The sequence below is a fragment of the Trachypithecus francoisi genome, unplaced genomic scaffold (genome assembly GCF_009764315.1).
Source record: "Trachypithecus francoisi isolate TF-2019V2 unplaced genomic scaffold, Tfra_2.0 Lachesis_group16, whole genome shotgun sequence".
NCBI lineage: Eukaryota > Metazoa > Chordata > Mammalia > Primates > Cercopithecidae > Trachypithecus > Trachypithecus francoisi.
In genome coordinates, this window is record NW_022681461.1 from 93,250,833 (window position 1) to 93,272,906 (window position 22,074).

General features: G+C 43.2%; 1 protein-coding gene across 1 annotated transcript in view; it reads right to left on the reverse strand.

Moving 5' to 3' along the window:
- Positions 1-22,074, reverse strand: part of DNAI1 (dynein axonemal intermediate chain 1) — a 66,255-nt gene that overhangs the window by 34,364 nt on the left and 9,817 nt on the right. Inside the window, exons 2-4 of the mRNA XM_033238256.1 lie at positions 3,728-3,760; positions 1,620-1,718; positions 1,343-1,423 (exon numbers count right to left, since the gene is read on the reverse strand). Coding sequence (XP_033094147.1) covers positions 1,343-1,423; positions 1,620-1,718; positions 3,728-3,760 — 213 coding nt within the window. The remainder of the gene's footprint in view (positions 1-1,342; positions 1,424-1,619; positions 1,719-3,727; positions 3,761-22,074) is intronic.

Here is a 22,074-nt window from a genome sequence, read left to right on the forward strand (position 1 = left end):
TTATATGAAATGTCCAGAATAGGCAAATCTATAGAAACAGAAAATAGTTTAGTGGTTGCCAAGGGCTGGAAGGGATGGAAGACTGAGGGGGAACAGCCAAGTGGTTTGGGGTTTCTTTGGAGGGAAGTGAAAATGTTCTAAAATTGTGGTGGTCATTGTACAACCTGTAAATATACTAAAAGCCACTGAATTGTACACTTTAAGTGGGTGAATTATATAGTATGTAAATTAAATCTCCATAAAATTTTCAAAAAAACAAAAAAAGAAACTATGCTTGTCTGCAGGAAAGAGGACAGGGGAGAGAGGGAAGTTTCATTTTGACTGTGTTTTCATTGTTTTTTGAATCTTTTGAAATTTGTACCATAGGTTTCTATTATATTTTCAAAATATTATACATATATATTTTAAATTATTTTAAAGAAGCAGTGTAATGTTGCTTTGGAGTCAGAGAAACTAGTTGAAATCTTGCTTTGAATTCTGGTTATGTGACTTTTGTAATTTGTTTATCTAATTTAATCTAAGTTTTCATAAAATTAGAATATTAATAGTCCTTATACCAAAGAAATGGGATGATTATATGAGATATTCTATGTAAAAAAACCTAACATAGGACCTGACACTGGCACACAGTAAGCATGCAACAAATGGGTCTCAGAATAATGAAATAGGAAACACATGCACCCCTTCCACTGCAGCGCAAATGTACTTGGAAATTCTCTTTAGTTCATGCCCACAGGCGCTGACCTTGCTATGAGTGAAAACAGTATTGTCCCCTATATAGGCATACCAATATGTGTCTACCAAGTCAGAACTTACCCACCCACGCCATGTGTACTAAAGGAGGGCCCTGATGAGGTCACGGGCCTGTCTGGCTGTGATGTCAAGAAATGCTGAGACTGGAGCCTGCTAGAGCTTCTCCAGTGAGTCTGGGGGTGGGGAGGGGAGAAGACTAGCTCCTTTTGTCTAGAGGGAAATTGTACTCCATCCAGGTGCCTGGCTAGAGGAAAACTCAGCTTTTGAAGACTTGATAGTTTGTTAGTAAAAAATGTGTTACATATATCAAAAAAGCATTTTTCTAACCAAATGATTCATTTCAAGATTCTTGAAAAGACTGACTCTGCAGGACACTTAAGACCACAATTAGCAAGACTGCAAGGGAGATTCATAAAGAAATTTCAAAAACTTCTAGAAAACTCCATGTGAAATCTCAGGATTCTAGCCAAGGACCTCAGTTTAAAAGTGCTCTCCTCTAGAATTACTGAGAGGCTTTTGTAATGTAGCAAGTCACTGTCACTCCAAGGAGATGGGTATAGATGTCCCTGCCCAGGAGGGGATGACTTACTTTGAAGCTGTACCTGACAATGTTCTGGGGTGCATGTGGGTTGTTGGCTGTCAAAATCCGAGTGAACTCCTCCTTTAACTCCTGAGGGAGAGAAATACCAAGAGAGTCGTACATGAAGGCCCCCCAACCCTATCTGAGGCTTAGGAGGATCCCCCAGAGTATCAGCAGATGTCTCACACCCAGGCTCTGGGCAAGCTCCTAATCACGTACTATGGAAGAACACATCTCTGAAACTGGAAGAGGTACAAGGAGCAAGGACAAGAGGCTACTCACTCACCGCTTCAGTCAACTCCAGCTGGTCAGGGGGTCTAACTGTGGCTTTGGATTGGGCCCATTCATCTGTGCCTTCTCCCACTTCAGTCCCTGAATCTTCATCCTAGACAAAAAGCTCACATGAGGCTTGGGAGTATCTGCTCTGCTTGGACAAGCATGCAGGAAGCCCCTTCATTCACAAACACTCCCAGAAGCCAAGCTATGCCCCTTGTACGTAGAATACGAAATGTACAACATACCACTCATGAAAGAGTCCAGAAGAACTGCTCAGGCCAGAGTTCTCATTGCCTGGAAAATCCTGGCCACCTCTGCCCTGGGGGTCAGGCTTAGCTGGAACTCAGAATGTTGTGGCAGGCCTTTGGCCCCAGTAGTGGGACCAGAAGAACTGGTTCCTCCCTACTGCCTTTTGTAAAGCCCAGAAGCTAATGTCTAGGACCAACAGCCAAAGGCAGGGCTTTATGCAAAGTGGTTTAGACATCAAGAAAGGATGACAAGCTGTTACTTCAACTCTAATTTATATTTTATGTTCCCAACTGCCACCTTAAGGTTACTCAGTACTCTCTGTACTTAGTTACTTCAAGCCTCACAGTTCCATTAGGTCCTTGGAGCAAAAAAATCAATGTTTCCTTTTTTTGGCTGGGTGTGGTTTGCCTTTCCCTGGCAGACACTTAAACATCTTGCCAAAGTGGCCCGTGACATATTTTTTTAAGTGTTCACCCTCACTAACAATCAAAGTTATACAAAATAAAACATGCATTTTTTTCACTATAAAACTGGCAAACTGTAAAACAACCAAAAGTAATATCCAGCATTCATGAGGCTGTGGGAAAATGAGCACTCACAAATTAGTATAACCTTTCTAAATATCAATTGGAAAATATTTATTAAAGCCTAATAAGGCCGGGCGCGGTGGCTCAAGCCTGTAATCCCAGCACTTTGGGAGGCCGAGACGGGCGGATCACGAGGTCAGGAGATCGAGACCATCCTGGCGAACACTGTGAAACCCCGTCTCTACTAAAAAATACAAAAAACTAGCCGGGCGAGGTGGCGGGCGTCTGTAGTCCCAGCTACTCGGGAGGCTGAGGCAGGAGAATGGCGTAAACCCGGGAGGCGGAGCTTGCAGTGAGCTGAGATCCGGCCACTGCACTCCAGCCCCGGCGACAGAGCAAGACTCCGTCTCAAAAAAAAAAAAAAAAAAAAAAAAGCCTAATAACTGCTTATACTCTTTGACCCAAATTCGTACATGTAGGAATTTATATTAAGGAATATGCCCAAAGATTTAGGTGCACTGATGTTTGTTAGAGGATTGATAATAACAGTGAAAAAGGGAACATTTATTTTTATTTTTATTTTTATTTATTCATTTATGTGAGATGGAGTCTTGCTGTGTCACCCAAGCTGGAGTGCAGTGGCACAATCTCGGCTCACCATAACCTCCACCTCCTGGGTTCAAGCAATTCTCTTGCCTTGGCCTCCCAAGTAGCTGGGACTACAGGCATGCACCACCATGCCTAGCTAATTTTTGCATTTTAGTAGAGACAGGGTTTCACCATGTTGGCCAGGCTGGTCTTGAACTCCTGACCTCAAGTGATCCGCCTGCCTCGACCTCCCAAAGTGCTGGGATTACAGGCATGAGCTACCATGCCCAGCCAAAAAAGGAAACATTTAAATGTCCAGCAATGAGGCATGGTTGAACAAATTATGGTACACTCTTAAGGAACATATGGTAAAATATTATGCAGTAATTTCAAATGATGCTATAAAAATATATTTATTAGCAATGGAAGGCACTCTAAATATTTTATGTGAAAAACATGTTATAAAATAACATATACAGTTTGGTTCCACTTAAAAATAAATATACCTCTCTTATTCCTCCAAAGAAAAATAATCAATAAATAAATACATGTAATTTTATATATGCATAAAAATATCTGAGAGGATGTAACATCACATGTTAACTAAAGTTATTATAGGATGCTAGGTTTAAGGGTGATTTTAACATTCTTCTTTTAGTTCATTTGCATTTTCTAAAAACATATAGATAATATTTTCAACCAAAAAAACACTATTAGCATCTTACTGAAAGACCATGGTAATCTCAGCACTTACTCTCTTCCTGGTTCCTCTGCCTATGCTGATGCTCTAAATGAAGAACAGAAAACAGAAGGTAAGTCATAAGCAAATTGACATAGAAATATCATAAACAGTATTTCAGGGAGGCTCCTGCCCAGAGATCCCACAGTCAAAGGACGTTGAACCTTCCCAAGTTTCAGAAACAGTCTCAGAGGCAACATACTCTTATTCGCCCAGCCAGAGAGGTCCTATATCTGAGGCAACCCGGTTTTAGTATCAGTGGGACTGACCCGTGAAGAGCACAACCAAGTAACTTAGTACTGGGAATTTCTTATTTGCAACTAGTTCAACAGATATTTTTAAAGCATATTCTAAGTGTTCATCTCTGTACCAGGTAATAAAGGTATTTCAAAAACAGGTTATATTCATAAACACTTTTGGGGATAAATATATGCTTTTCATGAGCAGACACTTTATTTGCTTTGTACACTGCTGCACAAAGCCCCAGCATCTAGAACATTGCTCAGAACATAGTAGGTGTTCGAAATATTTACTGAATAGATAAATGAATGCCATCAAAACCCATTAGTCATCATAACCCTGGGAAAAGTGCTTTTCCTCTATAATCTTCAGTTTCCTTATCAGTAAAATGCATAGGATTGGACATGATAACCTTCTGTTCTAACATGCTTAAATTTTATGTTCCAAAGAGCAACATGCTCAAATCAGTTTGATAAACATTAGTGGCGCATCTAATTGTGTGTCAGGCACTAACCTAAGCAGTGGGAGAAAGAAAGATGAGGTCCCTGCCCCAGTTTGCTCAAGGTCCCTGGAGGACAGATGAGTGTGATCAGTGCTCATCACTCACCCACTCACCTACTCACCCACCCAGTCACTCACTTACCCACTCACTCACCTACTTACCCACTCACCCACTCACCACTCACTCACCCACTCACTCACTCACCCACCCACTCACTCACCCACTCAATCACTCACGCACCCACCCACTCACTCACTGACCCACTCACCCACTCACTCACCCACTCACTCACTCACCCACTGACCCACTCATCCACTCACTCACTCACTCACCCACTCACCTACTCACCCACCCAGTCACTCACTTACCCACTCACTCACCTACTTACCCACTCGCCCACTCACCCACTCACCCACTCACTCACCCACCCACTCACTCACCCACTCAATCACTCACGCACCCACCCACTCACTCACTGACCCACTCACCCACTCACTCACCCACTCACTCACTCACCCACTGACCCACTCATCCACTCACTCACTCACTCACCCACTCACCCACTCACTCACCCACTCACCCACTCACTCACTCACCCACTTATTCAGCACACATTCCTTTGAAAGTCAGCTCTGTGCCAGCAACAGAGATATGTGTGCACAGGACATGGTGGGGGCTGGGATACACAGGAAAGGCTTCCAGAGGTGACCAGATGGAGTTTTGCTCTTGTTGCCCAGGCTGGAGTCAATGGTGCAATCTCAACTCACTGCAACCTCTGCCTCCCAGGTCCAAGGATTCTCCTGCCTCAGCCTCCTAAGTAGCTAGGATTACAGGTGCCTGCCACCACGCCAGGCTAGTTTTTTGTATTTTTTTAATTTTTAAAAATTTGTTGTTGTTGTTGTTATTATTATTATTATTATTATTATTATTTTGAGACAGAGTTTCACTATTTCGTCTAGGCTGGAGTGCAGTGGCGCGATCTCGGGTCACTGCAACCTCTGCCTTCTGGTTTCAAGTGATTCTCCTGCCTCAGCCTCCTGAGTAGCTGGGATTACAGGTGTCTGCCACCACGCCCAACTAATTTTTGAATTTTTAGCAGAGATGGGGTTTCACTAGGTTGGCCAGGCTGGTCTTGAACTCCTGACCTCAGTTGATCCACCTGCCTCGGACTCCCAAAGTGCTGGGATTACAGGTGTGAACCACCACGCCCAGTCAATTTATTTATTTTTGAGATAGTCTTACTCTGTTGCCGAGGCTAGAGTGCAGTGACACCATTTCAGCTCACTGCAACCTCCACCTCCCAGGTTCAAGCAATTCTCCTGCGTCTGCCTCCCAAGAAGCTGGGATTACAGGCATGAGCCACTGCGCCTGGCCTATTTTTTGTATTTTTTTTAGTAGAGACAGGGTTTCACCATGCCGGCCAGGCTGGTCTCGAACTCCTGACCTCAGGTGATCTACCCGCCTCAGCCTCCCAATGTGCTGGGATTACAGACATGAGCCACCACACCTGGCCAGAGGTGACGATTTCTTAGCTGGGTGTCAAAGGACAAGTATGCATTGTCTAGGTGGAGAAAATGTTTTTCAATAGGAGAAAACATCATGTACAAAGTTGGCCAGGTGCGGTGACTCATGCCTATAATCCCAGCACTTTGGGAGGCTGTGGTGGGCGGCTCACCTGAGGTCCGGAGTTCAAGACCAGCCTGGCCAACATGGTGAAACACTGTCTCTACTAAAAATACAAAAAAATTAGCCAGATGTGGTGGCACCTGTAATCTCAGCTATTCAGGAGGCTGAGGCAGGAGAATCGCTTGAACCCAGGAGGCAGAGGTTGCAGTGAGCCAAGATCACACCATTGGACTCCAGCCTGGGTGACAGAGTAAGACTACATCTCAAAAAACAAAAACAAAGACTGTTCCACCAAACAAACCAACAAAAATCCTACAGTATATATATAGAACAAATAGGCGTTTCAGATGATCAAGCATGAGGGGACTGGAGACGTGAGGGAGGGGCTCTTGGAAGGAGCAGGCCTAGTGCACTGCAGGAGGGTTCAGTGCAGCAGAGGAGCCGAAGGGCACATTGGAAAGGAACCTCTGCTTCCAGCTCTGTCAGCCTCACAGGTGTCAGGCTCACCACCTGTGTGATCTTGGGGGAGCCTCCGTTTCCCAAATGCAAAGAGAGGGAGTTAGACTAGATGGGCTCTTACAGCTCTTGCATGATAGGGTCTTTGGGAGAGGGTTGGAGAGTGGAAGGGAAGAAAGGAATTTCAGGGAAAGAGAAAAGCATGTCTCATCTTGGGCTGGGATTGTTGCTGGTAGAGCAGGCAGCAGGATTCAAATTTCTGTCAGGTTGCCAAGGTTTCCAACTATAGGAACACTTCTCTGAGGCTAAGTCACATGAGCCAGAGAGCTACTTTCCTTTGAAGAACCTCTGTTCCATAAGGTAATGGGATGGAAGCGTCACAACGTGTAACAACTTTCAGGCTCACAATAGAGCACAGGAGGGCCAATCCCAACCCAAACCACAAGCCTTAAATAGAAAACGAGATCCAGTTACCGCTGCCCCCTGTAAATACGTCTGTAAAATATTTATCTGGCAATAAAAGAACTGACAAGGCAGTTTGAGTGTAATTGTTTTTGGCAGTTGGAAATATTTCAATTAACACACTATAAAAGCCACACTATAATAAATGCAAAACAGGCCAATGAAATCAGCTACAGCCCTAACTTCCCAACCAAGGCAAAGGAGATAGAATGTCAGGCTGCCACTTTGGGCCCTTGGTCTTGCAGAATGAGAAGTCTGAGACAGACAAGCCTGAATTCCTGAAAGGCTTTTGATAGTTGCTCCCAGAAGCTATCAGACTACAGAAGAAAGCTCAAACTCCTCCCTAGCCCTCAAAACTCTATTATCCAGCCCCAAGCCTCCATTCCAGCCTGCTCTCCTACCAATCATGTGCTAGGAGTCCGAGGTGCAGTCCAGCGAGTTTCTGAGCCTGGCCTGTGTTTTCCCACCTCTCCACCTTTGCTGTTACCATTCCTCTGCCAGGAATGCCATCTTCCCCTTCCCTCTCCCTGCTTCCACTATCTCTGCCTAACAAAACCCTACCCAACTAGTCTCTGCTAGTCCTTTACCTAACTTTTCCTTTTCCACCTTTCTCTTACCTCCCTCTACTCTTCCTTTCCTCACTTTAAGCAAGGCTACCCTCCACCTTCCATCACAAGTACTGAATGATCAAATGTAAATAGACACTCTGTTACAGTCTCTGGGTCTGGTCTACAGAAGGGAATAGTATTATGAAAAGAAGCATTGGCCGGGCGCGGTGGCTCAAGCCTGTAATCCCAGCACTTTGGGAGGCCGAGACGGGCGGATCACGAGGTCAGGAGATCGAGACCATCCTGGCTAACATGGTGAAACCCCGTCTCTACTAAAAAATACAAAAAACTAGCCGGGCGACATGGCGGGCGCCTGTAGTCCCAGCTGCTTGGGAGGCTGAGGCAGGAGAATGGCGTAAACCCAGGAGGCGGAGCTTGCAGTGAGCTGAGATCCGGCCACTGCACTCCAGCCTGGGCGGCAGAGCGAGACTCCGTCTCAAAAAAAAAAAAGAAAAGAAGCATCACACTGCAGTACACATAGGAGGCATCTTGGCGTTCTTATGCTATTGACCAAAGAAGATCCTCTTCTCTTGGATAGGTCATTCTATTTAGCCAAGGGAAGATGTCTATGAAAGAGTGAGACAGGGAGAGGAAACCCTCCCAGCCCGCGGCAGACAATTTAGCCCTGCTGATCAATGGGATAACAGATGTCTCAGCCTGAACTCTTTCACAGCAGAGCATTTTTCCATTCTTGTTGTTGTGGGTTTCAGTGTGAGCACTGTGAGATGAGTAACTGAGTCTTATTCGTCTTTGGATCACTAGCACAGAGGCTAGCACTTGGATGGAGGTCATCGCTCTTATAAAAGTCACCAATTACAACTCAGCTCCCTAGTGGTCCCTTCTCGGTTCTCTTATAGTGCCTGACATTGCTGAGGGCTCCCTCCCTCCTTCTTGAAACTTCTCTACCTTCTTTTCCATGTCACTGATCTCTCCAATGGCTCCTCAGTATCCTTGACCTCTCCAGGGATATATGCTTGACCCTCTGGTCTTCCTATTGTACACCCTCCCCTTGGGTGCTCTTATCCCCACCTGCAACTTCATCTTCCATCTTATGATAAAGCTCACATCTATTTATTATTATTATTTTTTCCCTGAGACAGGGTCTCATGGCCAGGCACTGTGGCTCATGCCTGTAATCCCAGCACTTGGAGAGGCTGAGAAGGGCGGATCACTTGAGGCCAGGAGTTTGAGACCAGCCTGGGCAACATAGTGAAACCCTATCTCTACTAAAAATACAAAAATTAGCCGGGCATGGTGGTGCACGCCTGTAGTGCCAGCTACTCAGGAGGCTGAGGCAGGAGAATCACTTGAACCTGGGAGGCAGAGGTCACAGTGAGCTGAGACAAAAGAAAAAAAAAAGAGAGAGAGAGGGACAGGGTCTTGGTCTCCCCATATCTATTTCTGAAGCTTAGATTTCCCAGAACCTCATATTCAGATTGATGACAGAGTACTCAAACTTAATATCTTTAAAACTGACCTCATCATGTTCTTAGCCACTTCCTCCAGGATTCTCCCCTCACTGAAGTGCACCACCATCCATTTAGTCACCCAGGTTGGAAACTGGAAACCATTGAAGATATTTGCCCTTTCTTCACCCTCTCACTAGCGTTGTTTCAAAGCCTAACAATTCCATTTCTTTAATATCTTTCTTAAGTATCCTCTCCTTAATTCAGGCCTTTACTATCTTTTGCCTAACCATATTTGATCTCCCTGACTCCAGTTTCTCTCTACTCTAAAAATTATATCATTATAATTATTTTCAGCAACTGAGCATTTACTCTGGGCCAGTCATTTACTCAGCTATTTATGTACATTATTTCATTTAATCTTCACAACCACCCTATGGAGTATGAGCTACTTTACAAATGAGAAAACTGAAGTATAGAGACATCAAGCAACTGACCCAAAGTTGACCAGGATTTGAACCTGAACTCTGAATCACTATCTACAAATGATCTTCGTAAAACAAAAATATGATTGTGTCATTCTCTTGATTTAAAGCCTCCAAGAGTTCAAGACCAGGCTGGGCAACAAAGCCACACCCTGTCTCCACATAAAAAAATTGTTTTGGCCGGGCGCGGTGGCTCAAGCCTGTAATCCCAGCACTTTGGGAGGCCGAGACGGGCGGATCACGAGGTCAGGAGATCGAGACCATCCTGGCTAACACGGTGAAACCCCGTCTCTACTAAAAATACAAAAACTAGCTGGGCGAGGTGGCGGGCGCCTGTAGTCCCAGCTACTCGGGAGGCTGAGGCAGGAGAATGGCGTAAACCCGGGAGGCGGAGCTTGCAGTGAGCTGAGATCTGGCCACTGCACTCCAGTCCCAGCGACAGAGCGAGACTCCGCCTCAAAAAAAAAAAAAAAAGGCCGGGCGCGGTGGCTCAAGCCTGTAATCCCAGTACTTTGGGAGGCCGAGACGGGCGGATCATGAGGTCAGGAGATCGAGAGCATCCTGGCTAAGACAGTGAAACCCCGTCTCTACTAAAAAATACAAAAAACTAGCCGGGCGTGGTGGCGGGTGCCTGTAGTCCCAGCTACTTGGGAGGCTGAGGCAGGAGAATGGCTTGAACCCGGAAGGCGGAGCTTGCAGTGAGCTGAGATCTGGCCAGTGCACTCCAGCCTGGGCGACAGAGCAAGACTCCGTCTCAAAAAAAAAAAAAATTGTTTTAATTAGTTGGGTGTGGTGATGTGTGCCTGTAGTCCCAGCTACTTGGGAGGCTGAAGTAAGAGGACTGCTTGAGCTCAGGAGTTCAAAGCTGCAGTGAGCTATGATTGTGCCACTATACTCCAATCTGGGCAACATAGCAAGACCCTATCTCAAAATAAAATAAAATAAAATAAAATAAAATAAAATAATAAAATAAAATAAAATAAAGCCTCCAAGAGCCCACCCTCTGCCATGAGATGAAGCCCAAGCCCCTGAACATGGTATCTACCTCATCTCCTACTTTTCCCCTCCTACAGCCATACTTGGTCACGTACAATTCTCCCTAAGCTTATGGAGGAAAGAGCCATGTAAGCAGAGGGACTGGCCTGTGTGCCCAGTGGTTAGATATGCCCCAAGCCTCACACAGGTGATAGTGGCTGATTCAGAAGGGAGCTGCCCAAATAAAATACCTCCTCTCTTTCTTTAGGTTCACAAAGTTTCTTCCATGGACCACCTGACTTCACTACTCTATGCTGAGCATACTTCTCCCTTCCCTCAATACTATCAACCATGATGTCTGGCCACCTTTCTGTCAGGCCAGCCTCTGCATGGGTCCCCTTACCTCATTCAAGATGCCACCTCTCTGGGCCTCTAACCCCCTTGTTCTTCTAGCACAGCTCTGGATCACGTCCTTGGCTCAGCACACTTTTGGATGATCTTTAAGTTAACACCTCTCCTAACTTGGTCCAGCCCTAAGGACTGTCTTTTTCCATAAGCAGCTTCCAGTGCAGCACCACTCAGCCAGTCCTGGGACACTTGAGGAAGCCAATGGGGAGACAGGAAGTCCCAGAGAAGTCTGGAAAGCTGTGGAGAGGAGCTTCTGAGAGAGAATGAGGTGGTTGGAAAGAGACATTCTCATGTACAGCAGTGACACAGCAAGGGCAGATGTTTGAAGTCTATCAACCTAGTACTATCTGCAGCAGGGTTAGGGAAGGGGAGAGGCAGAGACCAGTTGATTACCGTCACCATCCCTAACTGCAATCTAGTGAGCATTCACTAATAGCTATGCAGCTTGCTGGGCATTGTACAGTCATTATTCCCAATCTGCAAAGTAGGTAAAACTGTTACCCTTTTAAAGACAAGGGCACTGAGAATTGTTCAGATCAAATGACATGGTCAATGGAAGGATACACTGAAAACAAAAATTCTGTCAATGTAAGAGATAATTATTATTACCACCTACTGGTCATTTACCTGCATTTAGACCTGTTTTGGTTCATGACCCACTGAACAATGTAAGCGATCTATTTGTCCCTGAACATATTTTAGGAATAAATAAAGAGATAAAAAATTATTAAGCTGTTCTCTATCATAAATATATAATATCTTAAAAATGAGTATGTGATCAGATGGAGCCATGGAACCCAAGTGTCGGCTTTAAAGTCAACCATAGCTGGGTTTGAGTCCCCACTCTGCTACCTGCTAACAGTTTTATTCTTTGAACCTCAGTATCCTCATTTTTAAAATGGGCATTACAATGACACCCTCAATCATTAGCTTGTTATGAGGATTAATTGAGTCAACACACATAAGGTGCATAGTGTGGTGCACTTTATGTGCAACTGGCCTGAGTGTGTGCCCAATCAATGATGGCTAATGGCATTACATTCCCACTTACAGACACTGCTCTGCTCTCAGCCACACAGGATCTGTGTGGCCCTTTGCCTACTAGGAAGCACCTGTCTTAGGGGTGACTAGATTTCAGCAGCTCACATCTCCACTCAAGAGTTCAATGCTGAAATATGATTGTTCCTGAAAAGAGGGGCTCTTCGAGGCATGCAGACCCACAGATGCTGCATCCTCCTTCCTGGGGCCCAAGAGACTTCGTTTACCATCTCAGTTGTCTTGGTCCTTATTTTAAAACTCACTAACAGGTTTCCATTAAGCTAAATTGAAACTAAATACCTCACCAGCTTGCAGTTTCCGTTTCTAAAAGGGTAAAAGCTCTTAGTCCCAAAGGAATAGCAGCAATTCACCAACAAATCTTCCTCCAGCTACACTGAATATGTTTTAAATCTCTGAGCCTAGTGCAGTGTCTAAAGCACACAGAAGGCACACAATAAGTGTTTGTAGCTGAAAAAAGTATTAAAACTTTGAATAGTGGTCAATGCAGGGTAACAGGCACACATACATTGTTGTGGTAGTGCCACTTGATGTGAACTTTTTGTACCAAAGTTTGCAATGTGTACCAAAGTTTAAAATGCATATACCCCTCAACTCAATGGCTCCACAACTCAATGGCTCCACACCTCGCCGGGCACGGTGGCTCACGCCTATAATCCCAGCACTTTGGGAGGCCGAAGCGGGTGGATCACGAGGTCAGAAGTTTGAGACCAGTCTGACCAACATGGTGAAACCCTGTCTCTACTAAAAATACAAAAATTAGCCGGACATGATGGCACGTGCTCATAATCCCAGCTACTCAGGAGGCTGAGGCAGGAGAATCACTTGAACCCAGGAGGTGGAGGTTGCAGTGAACCGAGATTGTACCACTTCACTCCAGCCTGGGTGACAGAGGGTCTCAAAAAAAAAAAAGAAAGAAAGAAAGAAAAAAGAAATATTCATATCTCAGGTTGAGTGCAGTGGCTCACGCCTGTACTCCCAGCATTTTGGGAGGCCAAGGCAGGAGGAGCACTTGAGTCCAGGGGTTCAAGATCAGCCTGGGCAACATAGTGAGACTTCATCTCTACAAAAAAATAAACAAAGTTAGCCAGTCGTGGTGGTGCATGCCTGTAGTCCCAGCTACTCAGAAGGGTGAGGTGGGAGGATCGCTTGAACCCGGAGGTAGAGGCTGCAGTGAGCTGAGACTGTGCCACTGCATTCCAGCCTGGGCGACAGAGCAAGTCCCTGCCTCAAAAAAAAAAAAGAAAGAAAGAAAAAAGAAATATTCATATCTCAGGTTGAGTGCAGTGGCTCACGCCTGTACTCCCAGCATTTTGGGAGGCCAAGGCAGGAGGAGCACTTGAGTCCAGGGGTTCAAGATCAGCCTGGGCAACATAGTGAGACTTCATCTCTACAAAAAAATAAACAAAGTTAGCCAGTCGTGGTGGTGCATGCCTGTAGTCCCAGCTACTCAGAAGGGTGAGGTGGGAGGATCGCTTGAACCCGGGAGGTAGAGGCTGCAGTGAGCTGAGACTGTGCCACTGCATTCCAGCCTGGGCGACAGAGCAAGTCCCTGCCTCAAAAAAAGAAAAAAAAAGAAAAGAAATAGTCACACCTGCATAAGATGTATGTACAAAATTGCTTGCTTCAGCTTTATTTGTAATTTTTTAAAATGGAAAAACACAAATATTTGCCAATAGGAGTGTAGGTAAATAAATAACATAAAATAATTATAGCAATTAAATGGGATGTTATGCATATTTTAAAAAGAATAACTATCATACAACATAGTGACTATAGTAAATAACAATGTATTGGACCAGGTGTGGTGGTTTATGCCTGTAGTCCCAGTACTTTGGGAGACCTAGGCAGGAGGAATGCTTGAGTCCAGAAGTTCAAGACCAACCTGGGTTACATAGCAAGATACCCTGACCCTACAAAATTTTTAAAAAATTAGCCAGGTGTAGTGGGGTGTACCAATAGTCTCAGCTACTTGGGAGGCTGAGGTGGGAGGATCACTTGAGCCCAGAAGGTCAAGGCTGCAGTGAGTTGTGATCGTGCACTGCACTCCAGCCTGGGCACCAGAGCTAAACCGTGTCTCAAACCAACCAACCAACCTACCCACCAACCAACTAACCAATGTATTGTATTCTTGAAAATTGCTAAGAGAATAGGTTTTAAGTGTTCTCACCCCCAAAAATTATAAATATGCTAGGTAATGCTATGTTAATTAGCTTGATTGGCTGGGTATTGTGGCTCACACCTGTAATCCCAGTATTTTGGGAGGCCGAGGCAGGCGGATCACCTGAGGTCAGGAGTTCAAAATCAGCCTGGCCAACAGGGCGAAACCCCATCTCTACTAAAAATACAAAAATTAGCTAGGCTGGTGGTAGGTACCTGTAATCCCAGCCACTTGGGAGGCTGAGGCAGGAGAATTGCTTGAACCTGGGAGGCGGAGGTTGCAGTGAGCTGACATCATGCCACTGCACTCCAGCCTGGGTGACAGGGCGAGACTCTGTCTCAAAATAATAATAATAATTAGCTTGATTTAGCCATTCCACAATGTATATATATTTCAAAATATGTTTTACATGATATACAATTTTATTTGTCAATTAAAAAATAGTATATTGTTGAAAAAATAAAGTGGAAAGAACGAAGTAAACGTTTATGTATTGCTATGGAAAGCTCTCCAAGGCATATTGTCAAATAAAAAAGCAAGTTACAGGAATAGATGCCCCATCTGTTTACTTTAAGAATATGTGTATATGTGTATTTGCATATACATACAAAATTTCTGGAAGAATATATAGAATCTGTTGACAGTGGTTTCTGTTCAGGCAGTGTGACTACAGAATTGTGGGGAAGGGGACTAATACTATTATATATTCATTGTCCTAATTTTAATTTTTTTTTTTTTGAGTCAGGGTCTCACTCCATCGCCAGGCTACAGTGCAGCAACACAATCACAGCTCACTGCAGCTGTTACCTCCTGGGCTCAAGGGATCCTCCTGCTTCACCCTCCCAAGTAGCTAGGAATACAGGCATGTACCAACAGGCCTGGTTAATTTTTTTTTTTTTTTTTTTTTTTTGAGATGGAGTCTCGCTCTGTCACCCAAGCTGGAGTGCACTGGCCAGATCTCAGCTCACTGCAAGCTCCGCCTCCGGGTTCACGCCATTCTCCTGCCTCAGCCTCCCGAGTAGCTGGGACTACAGGCGCCCACCACCTTGCCCGGCTAGTTTTTTGTATTTTTTAGTAGAGACGGGGTTTCACCGTGTTAGCCAGGATGGTCTCGATCTCCTGACCTTGTGATCCGCCCGCCTCGGCCTCCCAAAGTGCTGGGATTACAGGCTTGAGCCACCGCGCCCGGCCAGGCCTGGTTAATTTTTAAATCTTTTGTAGTGGCAGTGTCTCGCTGTGTTGCCCAGGCTGGTCTCAAACTTCTGGCCTCAAGTGATCCTCCTGCCTCAGCCTCCCAAAATGCTGGTATTAGAGGCATGAACCACTGCACCCAGCCTAATATATTAAATGTGACTATGCATTACTTTTATAATTTCAAATGCTAATTAAGAATGTAAAAATCAACAAGATACAGCGACATAAATTTTCCTTTCCTATGAATACAGTGTTAGCACAGTGCTCAGAATGCTGGAAAAGAGAATACAAGACCAGCCCCATTCCTGCCTAGAAACACAGGAAGGCAAAAGCCAATTCTATAGGACCCTTCCCAGATAAGGCTGCAGAAGGCCAGAAAGTATAGGGTTTAAAAGCTGGAGCTCTTGAGTAAGCCTTTGCTGGATACCTGGCTCTGCTACGAATTATATGTAAGACATTGAGCAAGGCGTTTAGTCCCTAAACTTCATTTCCTCATCTGTAAGGGGGAGAAAAATATTAGTGTCCTCCTTATAGAATTGCTGTGAGGATAAAATAAAATAATGTATGAAGAGCACTAACACAGAGTCCAGCATAAAGTAAGCCCTCAAGTACCAGTGACAATGTAGACATTTTGGTTGTCATTATTTTTATTATTTCGTGTAGTCTGCCATGCAAGGCGATTGAGTTCCATTCTGAGGGCTTAGAATGAATAATTGAATAGTATGTTTTCCAGGTCCCAAGAAATCTTATTAGAAAGGAGCCTGTGCATCTCAGAGTGTCACAGCAGAAGGATGACAATAAAAATACTTTCCATTTTTATAGCATCTTTCGGTTTACTAAACATTTTGGAGTATATGATCTTACTTGATCATTATAACAATCTTTTGTGGATGGATGTTTAATCTTGTCAATGCTTTTGTTTCTGAATCTATTGAGATGTCATCATCACAGGAGTTTTCTTCTTTATCTTGTTAATATGAAGAAATACTCTGATTTTTTTTTTTTTTTTTTAACAGAGTCTCGCACTGTCGCCCAGGCTGGAGTGCAATGGTGTGATCTCAGCTTACTGCAATCTCCTCCTCCTGGATTCAAGCAATTCTCATTCCTCAACCTCCCGACTAGCTGGGGTTACAGGTGCCTGCCACCACGCCCAGCTAACTTTTTGTATTTTTTAGTAGAGACGGGGTTTCACTATATCGGCCAGGCTGGTCTCGAACTCCTGACCTCGTGATCTGGCCGCCTCAGCCTCCCAAAGTGCTGGGATTACAGGCGTGAGCCACCAGGCCTGGCCAATACTTTGATTTTTTAATGAGCTAACTTTGTATTCTTGGGATTAACCCCACTTGGTTTGATCTATTATTCTTTTTATATATTGCTGGAACAGATTTGATATTATCTTGTTAAGGTTTTTTCTTTGCATTTATGTTCATGAGGAATAATCAGCCTATAATTTTCTATTTGTGCAATGCTTTGATTTTGATATCAGGGTTATAACAGGGCTATTCATAAAATGAATTGGGACTTATTCCCTTATCCTTCATTTTCTTTTTTTTTTTTTTTTTTTTTTTTTTGAGACGGAGTCTCGCTCTGCCGCCCGGGCTGGAGTGCAGTGGCCGGATCTCAGCTCACGGCAAGCTCCGCCTCCCGGGTTTCCGCCATTCTCCTGCCTCAGCCTCCCGAGTAGCTGGGACTACAGGCGCCTACCACCACGCCCAGCTAGTTTTTTGTATTTTTTAGTAGAGACGGGGTTTCACAGTATTAGCCAGGATGATCTCGATCTCCTGACCTCGTGATCCGCCCGTCTCGGCCTCCCAAAGTGCTGGGATTACAGGCTTGAGCCACCGCGCCCAGCCTTATCCTTCATTTTCTGAAAGACTTTGTATAAGATTGGTGTTATTCATTCCTTACATACTTGTTACCATTCATCAGTGAAATGATTTGCATCTGGAGTTTCTTTGTGGTATGGTTCTTAATTATGAATTCAATCTCTTAATAGGTATGGAGTATTTTCCATTTCTTCTTGTGTCAGTTAAGGTAAACTGCATTTTTCAAAAATTTCATCCATTCCATCTAAGTTGATGAATTTATTGGCATAAGGTTCTCCCTACTATTCCCCTTTTATTCTTTTTAACATCTGTAAGGTCTGTCCTGAAATCTCATTTTTCATTCCTGATACTGGATATTGTGCTTTCTTTGTATCTTGATAAGGCTTCCTAGATTTTATCAACTTTATTATTAATCTTTTCAAATAATCAACTTCTGGCTTTGCTATTATTTTTCTTATTTTTCTCTGAAACTATAAAGTAAGTGGAATTGATGAAATAAATCTTGTTTCTACTTCTTTGGATTTAATTTGCTCATTTTTTTCTATATTCTTAAGATGGAAACTTAGAACACTGATCGCAGGCTGGGCACTGTGGCATATGCCTGTAATCCCAGCACTTGGGGAGGTTGAGGCAGGCGGATCACTTGATTTTAGGAGTTTGAGACCAGCCTGGCCAACATGGTGAAACCTCGCCTCTACTAAAAAAAACTAGAATTAGCCAGGTGTGGCGGCATGCACCTGTAGTCCCATCTACTAAGGAGGCTGAGGCAGAAGGATCACCTGAGTCCAGGGGTGGAAGGTTTCAGTGAGCTGAGATCAGGGCACTACACTCCAGCCTGGGTGACAGAGCAAGACCCTGTCTCAAAAAAACAAAACCAAACAAAACACTGATCTTACACTTCTTAAAATTTTATTATTTATTTATTTATGACGGAGTCTCGCTCTGTCGCCAGGCTGGAGTGCCGTGGCGCAATCTCGGCTCACTGCACCTCTGCCTCCCGGGTTCAAACAATTCTCCTGCCTCAGCCTTCCGAGTAGCTGAGAATACAGGCGCCCGCCACCACGCCAGCTAACTTTTGTATTTTTAGTAGAGACAGGATTTCACTTTGTTGGCCCGGATGGTCTCGATTTCTTGACCTCGTGATTCGCCGGCCTCGGCCTCCCAAAGTGCTGGGATTACAGGCGTGAGCCACTGCGCCTGGCCGATCTTAAACTTTTTTTCTTTTCTTTTCTTTCTCTTTCGTGTGTGTGTGTGTGTGTGTGTGTGTGTGTGTGGTGGTGGTGGTGGTTGGAGACCAGGAGAGACAGGGTCTCACTCTGTTGCCGGGGCTGGAGTGCAGTGACACAATCATAGCTCACTGCAGCGTTTACTTCATGGGCTTCAGCGATCTTCCCACCTCAGCCTCCCATGTAGCTGGGAGTACAGGTAAACGCCACCACACCCAGTTAATTTTTTCTTTTTCTTTTTCTTTTTTTTGTAGAGAAGGGGTCTCACTATGTTACCTAGTCTGTTCTCACACTCTTGGGCTCAAGTGATCCACCCACCTCAGCCTTCCAAAGTGCTGGGATTACAGGCATGAGCCACCACACTTAGCCTTTTTTTTTCTAATACAGCATTTAAAACTATACTTTTCTATCAAGCACAATTCTAGCAACACCTCACAATTTTTATATATTTTATTTTCATTACAATTAAAAATATTTTCTAATTTCCTTTATGATTTTCTTGACCTATAGGTTATTTAGAAGTATTCTTTAATTTCTAAATACCCAGAGATTTTAAAGATATTATTTACTTCTATTTTGTTCAAACTACTCTTAATATGCTGCGATTCTTTTTTGGCAAGGATGAATGTTGAATTTGAATTAAGTTAAACTGTAAGATTTTAATCTTTTAAAAATGCATTTGAACTTATTTTATGTCCCAGTATATGGCTCATCCTTGTGAAAATTCTGCAGTTCTTGGGCGTAGTTTTCATTCTACTGTTCTTCAGTGTAGTGTTCTATAAATGTTAATTAGGTCAAGTTGGTTAACAGCACTGTTCAGATCTACCGAGAGAATAATGTTAAAATATCGAATTATCATTATGAATATTTCTCCTTCTCCCTTTAGTTCTGTCATTTTTTTGGTGCTTACATCTTGAAGTTCTTTTGATTCTTATATCTTGAGGCATATACTTCGTGATTTTATGTATCCCTCTTGAATTGACCCTTTGTCATTTTAAAATGGCCCCATTTATCTCTGGGAATGCTTCTTGTCTTGAAGACTACTTTGTCTGATAATGACACTCATACAGATTTCTTATGCTTTCCATTTGCATAGTTTATTTTTTCATTCTTTTATGTTCAAACATTCTATGTTTTTACATTTAAAATATATTTCTTGTAACAGGCAACATATAGTTGTTTTTTTCTTTTTCCTAGCCTGATCAACTCTGTCTCTTAATTGGAGGTCTTTACCATGTTGCTCTTTGTTTTCTACTTTTTCTCATCTGCTTTTGTTTCTCTGTTCATCTTCTGCCTTCTTTTGTGTTAACTGAAATTTTTTAGTTCTGCATTTTGCTTTCTCTATTGTCTTTTCATATGTGCCTTTTTGTATTTTGTGCATGTGTGGTTGCTCTAAGGATTACAATATGCATCCTGAACTTATCATATTCTACTAAACATAAATATTCACACTTCACAATGTAATAATCTTATAACATGCTAATTCTGTTTACCACCACTACTTCATCATTTGCCCTATTGTTGTCACATATTTTATTTCTGTATACAGTATAAGCCCCACTTGACAATATGGTTTTGTTTTGTTTTTTGCTTTAAACAGTCATCTGTCTTTTAAGAAAATTAATAGAAGGGCTGGACGCAGTGGCTCACGCCTGTAATCTCAGCACTTTGGGAGGCCGAGACAGTAGGATCACTCGAGGCCAGGAGTTTGAGATAAACCTGGCCAACATGGTGAAACACTGTCTCTACTGAAAATACAAAAAAAATTAGCCACTATGGTGGTGAGCATCTGTAATCCTAGCTATTCAGGAGGCTGAGACAGGAGAATTGCTTGAACCAGGGAGACACAGGTTGCAGTGAGCTGAGATCACACCATTGCACTCCAGCCTGGTCGACAGAGTAAGACTGTCTCAAACAACCAAAAACAACAAAAAAAATAAAATTAATAGAAAGAAAAAAAGCTAGTCTTTTACTTTTACCCACATATTTATCATTAATGGTACTCTCAGCTTTAGTATATCTGAAAATGTATTTATTTCACCCTCCTTTTTGAGGGGTATTTTTTCTGGATATAGAATTCTGAGTTGATGGTAATTTTCTTTCCGTGCCTTAAATATGTCTTTCCAGGTCAGGCACAGTGGCTTACACCTGTAGTCCCAGCACTTTTGGAGGCTGAGGTAGGATGATCACTTGATCCCAAGAATTCAAGACCAGCCTTAGTGAGACCCTGTCTCTATATATATTTTTAAAAAATTAGCTGGGCTTGGTGGTACATGCCTGTGGTCCCAGCTACTTTGGAGGCTGAGGCAGGAGGATCACTTGAGCTCAGGAGGTCAAGGCTCCAGTGAGCTGTGAGTACGCCATTGCACTCCAGCCTGGGTGACAGAGTGGGATCCTGTCTCAAAAAAAAAAAAAAAAAGTCATTCCATTGTCTTTTGGCTTACATTGTTTATGATGAGAAGTCAACCACAATTCATATAATTGTTCCCCTGTATACAATGTGTCATTTTTCTTTGGCTACTTCCAAGGTTTTAGTTTTATCTTTGGTTTTCAGTAGTTTGACTATGAAAGACCTAGATGTAGTTTTATTTGTATTTATCCTGCTTGGGGCTCACTGAGTTTCTGATAGTCCTGTATGTTTTCCACCAAGTTTAGAAAACGTTTGACCATTATTTCTTCAAATATTTTTTCCTCCTCTTTTTCCCTCTGGTATTCCAACTATACACATGTTCCAAATACATATATATTTCATAGCTCACTAAGGCCCTCTCTTTTATTATTATTATTTTTTTAATGGAGCCTCAGTAACAGTGGGCCTGTTTTTTCTTTTTCTTTTCTCTTTTTTTTGAGACAGGGTCTCACTCTGTCACCCAGACTGCAGTGCAGTGGCGTAGTCACAGCTCACTGCAGCCTTGATCTCCTGGGTTCAAGCTATCCTTCCACTTCAGCCTCCTGTGTAGTGGGACCACAGGTGCATACCACCACACCTGGCTAATTTTTAAATTTTTTGTATGTTTTTTTTATGTTGCCCAGGTTGGTCTCAAACTTCTGGGCTCAAGTGGTCCTTCCATCTCGGCCTCTCAAAGTGCTGGGATTATAGGCATGAGGTACCACACCCAGTCAGGCTCTCTTTTTTACAAGAAAAACCAAACCAAACAAAACAAAACCTTCTTTCTCTCTCTTCTTCAGATTGAATAATTTCCATAGATCCATCTTCACATTCAGCTGTTAGGCCTATCCAATGAATTTTTTATTTCTGATGTATTTTTCTACTGTTTCCATTTTCTGCTTAGATTCTCCATCTGTGCATCCATTAAAACAGTATTTCCTTTATGTCCATAAATATATTTATAACAGCTGCCTTAAAGACATTGCTTGCTAATTCCAACATCTGGGTTACTCCCTGGTACAATCATGCTCTCCTTTGGATCTACCTCTCTGAGCCATGATCAAGAAATTGTCCTTAGGCAGAGAGCAAGGGTAAATGTGTGACTCACGTTGAGTGTTTTCCTTCCCTCAGGAGTTACTGTCCTATGTTGTTTATTGTCCAATACCTAAAAATATTAGTGTTATATATTGTGTACAGGCTTACAGCTGTTTACAGTAGGAGGGAAAGTCCAGTGTAGATTTCTGCACCATGGCCAGAATATAAATCCCCTAAATCAAGGTCTTTAAAGTTATATATAAAGTATACTGCATTTTATTTATTTATTTTAGAGACAGGTTCTCAC